The following is a 13,795-nucleotide window of genomic DNA, read 5'->3' on the forward strand; positions in this document are numbered from 1 at the left end:
TTTTTTTTATAATATTTTATTTTATTTTTATATTTAATTTCCAAAAATTAGTTATTAATTTAGATATTTTTAGATTTCCTAAAATCTAGGTCATCTTTAATTTAAATTTCAAATTATTAGAAATTTAATTAAATTTAGTTACAAAAATTTGCATTCAATTTAATTTAAATTCAAAAAATTCAAAAAAAAATTACAATTAAATTTTATTACGAAAATTTTAGATAATAATTTTAATACTTTAAAATTTCTTAAATACAGGAGAGATTTTATTTAAAATTTTAAATTTAAATAATATTTTTATAAAAATACATAGTAAATAAATATTTTATCGTATTTTATCATAATCAATCGGTCTAAAATATTAAATATTTGAGATTAATAAATATTTATATTATACAATAATATGATCGAGCTGATTAGAATTATATATATATATAAATATATTTAAGGTGGATGAGTTAATTTATTAAAACATGTAAGATATTAAGATGATTTGAGACAATTAAACTAACAGGTTAGCCAATTTATATATATATACATTTTTTTAATAGCACAAATAGTAAATAAATATCTTATTATATTTTTTCATAATCAATTGGTCCAAATATTCTATATTAGTAAATATTTATAGGATTATACAATTATAATTACAGTCTTATACGGGTTAGTTTGTCAAAACATGTAAGATATTAAAAATAATTTAAGATAATTAAACGGATGGATTAGCAAATTCATAGATATATAGATTTTTTATGTGTAAATCTAAATTCACATAATAACAAAATTTAAAATTAACATTAAATCAGTGTATACTTAATTAACGCATACTCTTATTCTACTAATATACAAATTTTACTGTTTAAAATTAAAATATGATAACAACTTTTTGATTTAAAAAAATAAATAACAAAAACAAATTATATCTAAACAAAACTGATAAATGCAACTTATATTAGAAAAAAAACATTCTCGTACGGACGCACGGAGTTAAAATCTAGTTAAATGTTAAATTAGTCTCGTTAACGAAATATAATATTTAATAAAATTTACCATCCGATGTGTCAAATATTTGATTACATAGTAATTATCACGACCAGAAAACCAAACAGAAAAAATAGATAACATATCTAAGATTGAGTATTGTGATATCAAAAGAACTAACAAGCAAAGAGATGAATTTTGGTTTTCCATAAAATTGAGAAATAGAAATGCATTTAAAACTAAAAGAGATGGCGACTTTATATTGTAATTTAAATTTTAACTCAAACAAATTTAATTAATTAAAAAACTTGTATTATGGTAGATTTTGTGAACATATTAAATAGAGTAGTTAGTTTAGCTTTGGCGGTTTTGACTTTTAGTTTTTAGTTCAATCCAGATTCAGTAAAATGAACAATATCTGGATGGGCTCGCTGATTCGAACCAGCCTTCAGAAACATCTGTTTGACAAAAAAAAAACAAAAATCTGATTTAAAAATCAGAAAAGAAACTAGTTATTTGAAAGAGAATCAAAATAGAGACAGTTAACACTTGAAATACAAACTCAAAAAAGAGAGAGTTGAATAGACGAATACATATTTAAATATAAATAGTTATGTCGGAAAAAAAAATGGTCATGGCCTTATGGGCAAATAAAAGGTCAAAGGGGTCAAACTTACGTTAAACAGCCTGAGCTAGTAGGGGCATAAAAACGAAATTCAACCATTGCTTCTACTCTTGTTTTTTAATCTGGAGATGTATCATTTACATTAATCTATTGATGTAAGTAGACCATCTCTTACGCAGCTACGCTTATGTATATTGGCTAGACTGTTCAATCCACGTATTATGCAGGTATAAACAAACTAACTTAAGTTTGATAAAAAGAAGAAGCAAACTAACGATAACTCTATAAGAAGTTTTAAACTGATGTCTTATCCCAACATAACTTGAATACTATACTTCTTTAATCAAGTTACACATTTTTGATATTGTGTGTCTGGTTGACAAAAATAACTAACATTTTTAGACCAAAAAAATAAAAAATAACTAACATTAAAATTTGTAAGATATCCATATATATATATATATAAAGCGATAAACATATACATTTTGTTATTAGTAAAAACAACATTCATTTGCTTAACTAAATTAAGTTTTGTTCTTCAGGTATCCAAGAACCTGGCTATATATCTTAGGAATATTTATTAATAATTAACTCTTTCACATATATATATATATATATATTTTAAGAAATTGTAAAATGAAAGGTCAAAAACCGATTGTATATGTATAGAATGTTCAAGAAATGAAAGAAAAAAATACAACAAAAGAAGGATTTAGAGGAAACAAAAACAATGTAAACTAATGTAAACGATTGTAGGGAATGGCATAAGTTTTTCAGTTTCCTTTTTAGCTTATAACTTAATATATGGATTTCGAGAGGAAAGTCTCCAAATTGATCATGATGTTGTAGTTATACAATCAGTGGTCATGTTGGTGGTTCATTTTGATGGATTTTCTACTTCTTTTGATTCCCTTTTTTATAATTGTAAGGTATACCATCTAATTCGCTTTATTAGTTCAAGATTTGTTGATGCATCTTTCACCTTGCACAACTCATCTTCAACAATGATCTTTAGCCTCTTCCATGAGTGTAGGTTCCAATATTGGTTTACTTGTGACCATTGATACACCTAAACCAAACACAATGTGGCTTATTCATGGAATTGAGTAAAAATTTGGGGATGTTCATGAGTATTATCCAAAATAGTGATAGTTTTGATTTCAAGAATAGAGTAGGTAGCTGTAAGACTCCAAAGAACCCAATATTTAGTAGACTCATCACAGAATAGAGAATAGGTAAGACGAATCTCCTAACTTGTGCATATGTATTCCGCATTTCCTATCTTATAAATTAATGATTCATGTATGAATGAGTCTACCTGGAAGTAGGGAACAGCGGTAAAAATAGCCTATAACAAATTGTGATCTGAATACGATTAGTTCATTTATTATATAACAATGATACGCGGCCACCTTTCACATTTTTTTTTGTTACAGTGCCACTATTCACATAATAAATTCAGTTATACAAACCTAAAATACACTAATATTACTTGCAAATTTTTAACCATATAACTGAGAAAAACTATTTCGAGAAGAACATTTTGTGGATTGTATAGAAATCTAATATAATTCCTAACTCGTTAGAAATGATGTAATGTGTACACACTAGTACTTGACTTCTAACATGAATGAAACTTTTTTTAATTCTGTTTTTGTTTGAATGCAACTTATTTACTAAAACCAAATATTTGGGAAAATAGATTCACAGAATACACCCGATACAGATGGTCCACAAACTTACCATTATTCATTCCATAGATACGTGTGAGCGAATAAATCTACGTACAACTCACACATAGAAACACACAACAAATATGAATATATGTTATATAAGAATGCTTGCGCATGCATAGATTTATAAAAGACATGTGATAATTGGTGGGTAGACAAAAGTACAGCAAGGATTAGGTAGTAAACACTATGGATTGTTCCTTAGTCTAAACAGAAGAGTCAAAGAGAGAATCTTAGTTTAAAGTTTAAACAATTACTTCACAATTCTCTCTATACTTTCTTAAAGGCAATGTCCTCTCACTATATAGCAGTACTGTAGTCGTATATATTATAATTATTAGTTAGTTGCAAGATTATGGGTCGTGCCCTTTCTTTTCATGGTTTGTTCTTACATTATTACAGTAGACAGCAAATATGAGGTGTACCATATTTCCCGGTTAATAATAGCCTATGTAAAAAATATATATGCATATACCCGATATTCGAAAGAAATGCAAATAGAGAAGAGATAACTAAAAAATATAGAGAATATATATATATATATTCGGAATTGAAATGATAATAATAAAAATTGGAGTGTGGAAAAAGGTGGAGGAGATAGAGGAATCCATGTGTATCCAAGCACTTGCAGACAAAATGAGCTTCAGAGAAGAGAAAAGCAACCTTTAGCTTTTTTAAGACCACCAGACTCAGAAAAGGAGATTTCAAACACACTCTCTCCTCTTTTAGGGTTCTTATATTTTTCTCTCTCCTCTTCCTTTAATTATGTCCTGGGAAATTTCCTTCCTTCTCACTTAATCAATCATACACACCACCATGATGCATCATATCTGATCTCATGCTCATGCATATGCATGTGTGATATGGATGGTGATGTGTATGGATGTCTATATTTAGTGAGGAGTGAGAGGATGAGATGCAAAAGCAACCCCACAAGCAACCCTTGTTTCACTCTCAAAAGACTAAACAAATTAACCAAAAATAAATATATATGCCCTAACTTTAGCATTTTGCCTTTATCCCCTTCTTTCTTGCCCTTTCCTTAGGGTTTCTTGTGGGTCTTTCTTTTTCCCTTTGCTCCTTTTTTTTCATTTTTCATTTTCACCTTTATTTTTTGAATCTTTTTGACCCAGGCACCTCTCCTTTAATTTGCTTGCCTCTTGTCTACATATATGTATATGTATATATATACACATCTAATCTCTCTCACCCGACCCTTAGTTGTTTTTATATAAACCCTTTCTCCTCCTCTCTCAATCACCTTCAATCTCTCTCTTTCTCTCCCTCTGGATCCCCAATCTCATCCCCAATATTTTGTTTGTTGATTCTCATCTTCTCTTTTGTCTTTTCAACAACTCGTCATTTAAAGGCTTCCAAGAACAGTAACCTTAATTCCTCCAGAAGAGAGAGAAAGCAAAGATCCCTTCAATTCCATTTTCGTACATGCAAATCACAATCCATGCTTTAGATTGCTTCTATTCCTCCTTATTTATTGCTTACGATCTGTTTATGCATGTCCAGGTGGAGAGAGCATTACTTAAAAATAGAATTAGACACATCTGTTTTAGGCAGTTAGTTTCCATACATGACACAAGTATACATCATGACGCATATAGATAGATGCTATATATATATATATATATATATATTGTATATGTATGCCTGGCTCCCTGTATGCCATACAATGAGCTCATCGAGTATCGATGACCTTCGTGGATGGCGTATGAGGAGCCATGCATATCCTCACATACATATATATATATACATTTCTCTCTAAATATCTTATGGTAACTAAGTAGATTTTCTCTAATTGTCTTATTTTTTTTGTAGAAGTTCTTGATAGTTGATCCAATCATGTGTAGAAGATTATAAGGTAACTCACACGAAACCATACGGTCCATACACATATGCTTTCAGCTTTCTTCTCGTGGTTTCCCATATATTTCATTGTTAGATATTTTGGTGACCCTCTGATTCCGTTCCAGTCCTTCGATTCGTATTTTTTGCAGTACAAATGTTTGTCATGTCACAGCACTTTTTACGAGGATTCCTTCTGTGTTCACATCAGTGTACTCCTTTGTTTTTTTTATAAAGGATTAATTATATCGATAGCTAATTATTACATTCCCGTACGGTTCAGATTCTTTTGTATCGTTTCAATCATATCGATTTTATAAATCTATTTGTATATGTATATCATTGTGACCTACCTTATAACTTAGTTGTATTTATTAAATTGTGGTTTTATCACACAATTGTCTACACATGCACGAAGTTGCATCACACATTTTTGACTTTGTTTCGTGAGGTATTGCAATGATTACATCTGGTTTATTGATCTCACATTGAAAATGCCACATATTATAGTTTCGTAATAAAACTCCTTACTAATTACTTAATTATATAGGTAGAAGTTATATAAAGTTAAGAAGCTGTGAGATTTGTTTACAATTAGACTAGCTAAATTTGTGGTCGATATATCTACTTATGAATTTAGATTTTTTTTGTTAGTTATTAATAGGCTAAGTTCCTTATTCCCGAAATATTGAGTACAACTTCTTTAATTAACATTCCGAAATCCACTGAAAATAAATTACATTATTTGAGTAAAAACAATAGTAAAACGAACCAAGGACCGTTGATATTTTAAAATATCTTATTACAATATGTTATACTGTATTTGTTAAAGACTTTAAAAGGATTTGTTAGAGGGCGTCAATGAATGATACAAGAGCTAGGTGTGAACCGATGATAGTAGGCCTTCAATAACTAAAGTCGTTTGTCTGATCTATCAAAAAAAGAAAAAAAAAAAATCTAACTATCATGTTATCTCTGCCCAACTAACCTTACACGATATTACATCTGAAAAATTGAGAAACAAAGATTAAAAAGTAGACTGTTAAATTATAGTAGGAGAAAGAGAAACCCTAGAAAAGGCGTGAGCCTGCGGTGCCTGTAATTATTCCAAGCATCCATCCAACCACGCGTGAGACTGTTTGACACAAACACACATGACAATCTATAGCCTCAACCTTTTTCTTTTTCTTCTTTTTTAATTTAATTTTAAGGAAATTCATATTTTTCTAACATTGCACTGTATATATATATATATATAAATAAACTTAATTTCTAGACGTACGTTCATTAGTTCATACAACTAAAAAGAAAATTGATAAATTAAGCAAGTATATGCATTTGGAAGCAACCTTCATGATACTACACGTAGAAAATTTATTTTAAGTCTTTAACAAAAACTCATTTCGATAGTCTCAATTATTTGAGTTCGCCAGTTAGTCAATATTCGTTTTATAGACTTGTAGTATATCACTTCACAGAATAGATTTTCATTTTATCAATTTTGTTTATATACGAAGTTTGATATTCAGAGTAGGTGGTAAGGTAATGATGAAAGGGAAATAGAAAGAAATAATGTTTGTTTTCTTTGCTTTGGGAATCAGCTTTTTATATCAGCAACAAATATTTGTAATAATCATTAAAGAAAAATGTGTTTATAATAATGATAAAGGATGGACCACACTAGTCCCTATATTTCTTGTGATTGGGCATTAGGGAATGATGAATGTATTTTTCTAGTATATCAGTCAAAGTAGGTCAACAAATAGTTTCAACAACCGAGGGCCACGCTCAGCGATTTAACAAAAGTACATTCCACTTTTTTTTTGTTAGATTTATTAATTCGAATTCTAATTCTAATTATAATTAGGCCGGTATCGATCTATGTGATGTGATATGTGTGTATTCTACATATAAGACAGATGCTGCCTCTTAGTGTGGTTTTTGTCATATGTTGTGTAAATCATATAATATGAATATGTAGAGATGTCAATCGGTCTACATGTGATTCGGTCCGTTTCTGAACTCCGAAGAATCTCTGGTCCATCTAACATCGAGTTAATAATTAATCCACTTCAAAACAAACTTAAGGAACGTTGTCCGATCCTGGTCCATAGTTAGAAACACTTTAATGACATTACTTTCAAAAAAAATCTGACCAAAAAAAGAAGACATGATTTAATATTCAACTAATTACAATTCTAGCTATTAGTACTATAACGTTTAAAACTTTTACAACAATAGTACTATTACGCCAGTTCACGTCTAGAAATCCTACTAATGTCATTTCAAGTTATGTTTCTAGGGTTTTCAACGGATACTATAAAGATATATAGAACTCTGCTTTACTTTTAAAAAGAGGAAAATGTAGATATTTTGATCTGAACGTTGCATATTGATCTGTTGTCAATAGCGTTTATAAAATTTTACAAATAGAAAAAAAATATAGATTCATTTTTAGCAGAGTGATGCATATTCAACAATATTGTATAACATTGTATTCTATTATTTCACCATAAAGAGATTCGAGTCTCAAGTAACTCACAAAAAAATTTATATGGATTTCAATAATTATGTATAGAAACATATTCGACGTTTAAAAACAGAAGGAGATTGGGAGAGAGTGACTCAGGAAGAAGGAGAGTAAGAGTGAGAGAGAGTGAGAGAGAGTGAGAGAGAGAGAGAGAGACAAGAAGAAAAACAAAAGAGAAAGGGGAGATAACAAAATCTAGGGTGTTCCACTAAACCATTATGACTATGAGTAATATGGTTTTCATTCAGGTATTTTAACTAACCAGTAATATGATTATTAGTTTAATGGAAGTTTTAACCAGTAATATGATTATTAGTTAATGGAAGTTTTCGGATTTGGTTCAGATAATTCCGGAGTAACCTGTATTAACTCGAGAACATAATCGTATGTAATTTATAATTATGGATAGTCGTGTATAATATTGTGGGATGTAGCCTAAGAAATTAGACATGGTCCATTTTAGTTATTATTTACTCTTGTTAAATAAATCCAATTAAGACATAAAAAAATATTTAGGTATATAATTCTCTTTAGGTTTTATTACAAACAGTAGTGTTAGACACATATGTCTTTGATACGAATCACCAAAAAACTATGAACTGAAATATATAACTTTTGTTGTGACATACTTACAAAGTTACAATTATGTTGTTTTCTCAATTACAAATATTCTTTTCTATAGAAAACAAAACTACAACTCAAATACAATTCAAAACCAATAGATCACAATTACAGTTTGCTCTATGGATATAGATACTGTATGCTTTCAGTTTGTTAATTCAAACAAAAAAAAACAGAGTTAATTCAAACCAATTCTAATGGATATAGATACTGTATGCTTTCAGTTTGTTAATTCTTTTTTATTTACCGGATAACCTGAATAAAAACCGATCCAAATCCCATATTGGTTGAAACATAAGTAAAGCCGTTCTTAATTTCTGCTAAAAACTACTAAATCAATGTGTTCGATAAATGCCATATAGGCATACTGTATCCTAAAAATAAACAAAAACAATTAACATGACCACTCGGACCGAATCGAACAACGCAAAATTTATCAAAATAGATATTGCTAAATAATGTGTAAAATGATTTTACAAAACATTTGGGCGTTTTTTAACACTTTGAAGGTTTTTTAGTCGTTTTCCATTAACATATTTTGTTTTTTAATTTTTTTTCTTTATCCATATACATAACCAAAATGGACTGAGCTGAATTAATTTTGTTTTTCATTTGATAAGGCCTCCTTTACACCGGAAAAAGCCAACAAACGGAACAAAGTCGAACAAAATATCGGATCGAACCTTACATACAATTCGCTCCCCAAAAAAAAAGAACCTTACATACAATTGATCCTAATGCTCATGGCTCAAATAGGTTAACATGTTTGATCATAGGAAAACGGAAAAGACTTTGACCATAGCGTGCAACAGATTATACTACTAACAATCTAACGGACCAATAACCATCTACTAAGGATACATTCTGATACAATTTGACAAACAAATCTGTCGGTTTATTACTTTGATTAACCAAATTATTTTACAATTTTGTAACAAAAAGAAAGAAAAAAAAACAAAGCTGAAAAAAATATTTCACATTTTGAGAGGCTTCTGCAGATTAAAAGGTGAGTCCAGACTTGACGATAAGATCAAGAAAACTCAAGAGATTTCTGATACTGGGCCGCTCGTTTGGATTTTCCCTCACAGCACTTTGATTAACCAAATTATTTTACAATTTTGTAACAAAAAGAAAGAAAAAAAAACAAAGCTGAAAAAAATATTTCACATTTTGAGAGGCTTCTGCAGATTAAAAGGTGAGTCCAGACTTGACGATAAGATCAAGAAAACTCAAGAGATTTCTGATACTGGGCCGCTCGTTTGGATTTTCCCTCACAGCACTTTGATTAACCAAATTATTTTACAATTTTGTAACAAAAAGAAAGAAAAAAAAACAAAGCTGAAAAAAATATTTCACATTTTGAGAGGCTTCTGCAGATTAAAAGGTGAGTCCAGACTTGACGATAAGATCAAGAAAACTCAAGAGATTTCTGATACTGGGCCGCTCGTTTGGATTTTCCCTCACAGCAAGCTCAGCGAACTCAGCCAATTTAAGCAAAGGCTCTACATTTCTTGGCAAACCAATGTTCCTATCGATAATCGCTGCTGCTTTGCCTTTTCTGATCAAAGGAACCGCCCATTCAGCAACCCCTGGAGGCTCAGATTCTCTGTCGTTAGCTTTTCTCCCACTTAGTATCTCAAGAAGAACAATACCAAAGTCATACACATCACCTTCTCTATCACTCTTGCTTGAATCTCTTTCGTTCGAGCTCACCAATCCAAAATCCGCAATTCTTGCACACATTTCTCCATCCAACAAGATGTTCGACGTTTTCACATCTCTATGAATGATCGGAGGATCCACCTCGTTGTGTAAGTAATCAAGTCCTCTTGCAGCCTGCAACATGATCTTCAACCTCATGCTCCAATCCAACTGCGAAAGATCTCCATGTAGATGATCATGGAGCGTACCATGCGGCATGTACTCATAAACCAAGAGCCTTTCCCCCATTTCCGAGCAGTATCCTAACAAATTCACAATATTGTTGTGTCTGATCTTGCAAAGAATCTCTAGCTCAGACTCGAAACCTCTGTTGTTGGAGTGAATGATGGTTGCAGCATTGGCTCTTTTGACCGCGACTTGTATCCCATCAGACAAAACAGCTTTGTAGACAAACCCGAAGCTACCTCTTCCAAGCTCGTTGAACTCTTTGAAACCATGTGTCGCGTCTTTAAGCTCCGAGAGACGGAAGATCTTGGTCTCACCGAGAGATACAGCGCTCGGGAGAAGAACGGACTGAGGAACAGGATCAGGATCAGCTTCGACGGAGTTCTTATCGAAACAGAAGCAACAAGTCATTTTGCTTCTCTCTTCTTCATCTCTTTTACTACCTTTCGTCATCTTTGGAATGAAAGACAAACCGATCAACATAACCAAGAACCCCAAAACAGAGCATCCGATGATGATCACCAATCTCCGCACCTCTCTCTGCTCGTGCGCACGCGATTTCGCAGACCGGATCTTACAGATACCGTAGCAAGAACTGTTCTGACACAGCGAACAAGGAGTGCAGACTCGGTCCGCGTTCGGATTACAGCTGCTTGAAGGGAAATAGCCGTCCAAACAATCGATCCCGCAACGTAAGCAAATGTTTAGGTTATGAAACGAGCACAAGCTCGTGAGCTGAGATTCTTTCAAGATGCTTGCGTTGAAAGCAAACCAGCCCTCACCGCAATTACCTCGAGGAGAACACAGCCCTGGGCTGCATAGCTCCAGAGGAGGACTATAATCCGGTTTCGAAGTATCACGAACTCTCCAGCAATCAAGAACCAAGTCAAGCTCTCTAACACCACAAGTTGTGGAATCAGAAGACGAAATCGCCACAAACCCTGAAGTATTAGGAGCTGAAGATGATGAATTTAGGTTTCTTCCCCAACACTCAACCCCATGATCGTCTTCTCGGATACCACAATAATGATTGGCACCAGCTGAGAGAGCGATAAACCGGACCCGGTTTGGTAATTCCCCAAACTCAGTCACATCTCCAAAGCATTGAACTTTCCCTGAAGCTCTAGAGACCCCACAAAGCGAGTTCCTCCCAGAAGCTAAAACCTCGAATTCTTCTTCTTCGTTGTTGGAGATACCTAAATGGTTTGATTTTGGTCCCCAGCAAATCAAAACTTCGTCTTTAGTAACACCACAAGTGAATCCATCTCCAGAGACGATCTTACGAAACATGAGGCTGTCTATGTAAGGATTGTGGAAAGACGAGTTCCAGAGAACACCAGATGTGAAGTTGGTCGTGTCACTATACTCCCAGCAATGAACAGGACCATAATCAGGACCCGAATAGTACAATCCACTTATAGCACAGACATGGTTGTTACCAGAAGCGATCTGCGAGTAAGAATTGTACTGAAAAGCTTTAGGGACGAGATTACGCGAGGGATCTTGGAGGTTCCAGCAAAAGGCACGCGAGGTGTTCGACGTAATGGCGCAGAGAAAACCTTCGCCGCCGGAGAGAGAAGACATCGGCGGAGCATAACCGGAGGTTTGTCCGGGAGAGTGGTTTAATGATGATCGGTTAGTGTTTCCTCTGTCCCAGCAGATGACTTCTTGCTTCCCGCTTGCGTCGATGGCGCAGAAAAACCCGTTTTCGCCGAATGCGGCGGCGATTGTGCCCGTCGAGCCGTACCCAGAAACTGTGATGAGAAGTGAAATGGAGATGAAGAGGAAGAAGACGAAGAATGGGAAATTGGGCGGCATTTCTGAGATGGTTGAATTGAGAAGGTGGAGGAAGAATCGATCTGAGAGGTGATTGAGTGGACATTTTAATGAATGCAGAGTTCTTGGTTTTGTTTTCTGTTTTTTTTTTTCTTTTAAAAATGTATAAAAATATGAATAATAATGGAAGTGAGCTGTTTATGTCTGCGCGAAGGTTCATTGGAGCGAGACACAGTTAAGTTGCAAACTTGTCAAGGAGATGGAACTTACCATAACAGAAAATTCATTTTAGTTTTCAATATATATATATATAAACCATATATGTGACACAACTGTACGGACATTTACTGTAATTGTTACTGCAGAACCGGAATATGTAATTAAAATAAAGAATTTGATCGTTATACCTTGTTTCTTTACCACTAAAACACATACTATGTGAAATTCATATTTTGGAAAGAAAATGTTATAAGAAATACAATTTAGAAAATGGTAACTCAACTTATCACATCTTAACTCATGAAATTTTTAATTCCCATGGTTTTCAGTTAAATTTTGATTAAATAATTTTACAGAAATAGATAGCTCAAAGTTGTAAATTAATCATAAATCAACAAAATTCTACCTAAACTCAAATTTTGTAAAATAAATTATACCTTGTGACAATTTTACTTAAATAGCACAATTCAATCCAAGCATATACTCATGTTTAGGCTACTCAAGTTACACATTAGACCAATAAGCAAAGCAAAAAAAAAAAAAACCACAGCAAGGCAGTATATATTATTAGAAAAAGGGGATGTCGTGCAAATTAGAGTACGGTCAAAAGGGTTAGTAGTTGACTTTGCAATTAATCATGAAAGCACATGCCTTTCTCCACGTGATATTAGCTTAAAGAGTGCCGTTTATTGTATGAACTCCAATGATATCCATTTAAATATCCTTACAGCATATTTTTTGTCAACATCCATATAGCTTAACTTTTTCCCTATCTGTTCCTCAGTCATTAGTCATCGACAACATGAAGTGTTTAACGCTTGCTGAAATTAAATATACAGTTCTTGTTATACAAATTAATGTAGTAGCCTAGCTAGTACGCCTAAGAGCTAAAACCTCTCGGGACCATGACAAGAAATGATGTTTGTTGATACTTAAAATATTAAGGAGGCGACATAGTTTCGCTTGTATGATTACACAATACCCCCGAATCTTTTTACATGGCAACTGTTCACGGTCAAACTAGAATTTAATTAATCAATAGTGCAAGTGCAACGTCAAGTCTCCGTTTGTGTGCTTAATCATATTATTTTGTACATTAAACTCCAACGAAAAACTACGTAACAGCATGTGAGCATTAAATTAAGAATTGTTTAAAAAGAATAAAGCAAGAGTTGGGATAATAATAATAGAAGAAGATCGCACAGGATCGTACCAGATTTTAGGCAAGCTTGAAAAGAGAACACAGTGTTTGGAAGGGAGAGAACATCGGCTTGTGTTAAGTGGGCCAAGTAGATTCTGTCTTCTCTGTCTTTTACTCCAACTCATTTACATACATGATACATTCATTAAACATAAGATAGCCACTTGTATTTTTTGTTTTGTTTATCATTGAATTACAGGTTGTTCTTACACATGCATTAATCTTCTTTTAATATATAAATCATATATCACTAACAACACACACAAAAAATCTCGATTATTAGGAATACTTCGCAATTAATTACACACATAGGTGAGTATTGTCCGGTCGTCACGGGACGAGTTAGAAGAATCGTAGGTTTTGTA

The 13,795-nt window shown here is 32.6% G+C and overlaps 1 protein-coding gene across 1 annotated transcript; it reads right to left on the bottom strand.

Moving 5' to 3' along the window:
• Positions 1–9,724: 9,724 nt before the first annotated feature.
• Positions 9,725–12,052, bottom strand: LOC18027259 (serine/threonine-protein kinase-like protein CCR2). Its single transcript, XM_006411080.2, has one exon. The coding sequence runs from the start codon at positions 12,050–12,052 to the stop codon at positions 9,725–9,727; it is 2,328 nt and encodes a 775-aa protein (XP_006411143.1).
• Between the last annotated feature and the right edge of the window lie 1,743 nt (positions 12,053–13,795).

The sequence above is a fragment of the Eutrema salsugineum genome, unplaced genomic scaffold, assembly GCF_000478725.1.
Source record: "Eutrema salsugineum unplaced genomic scaffold, Eutsalg1_0 scaffold_10, whole genome shotgun sequence".
NCBI classification, from domain to species: Eukaryota; Viridiplantae; Streptophyta; class Magnoliopsida; order Brassicales; family Brassicaceae; genus Eutrema; species Eutrema salsugineum.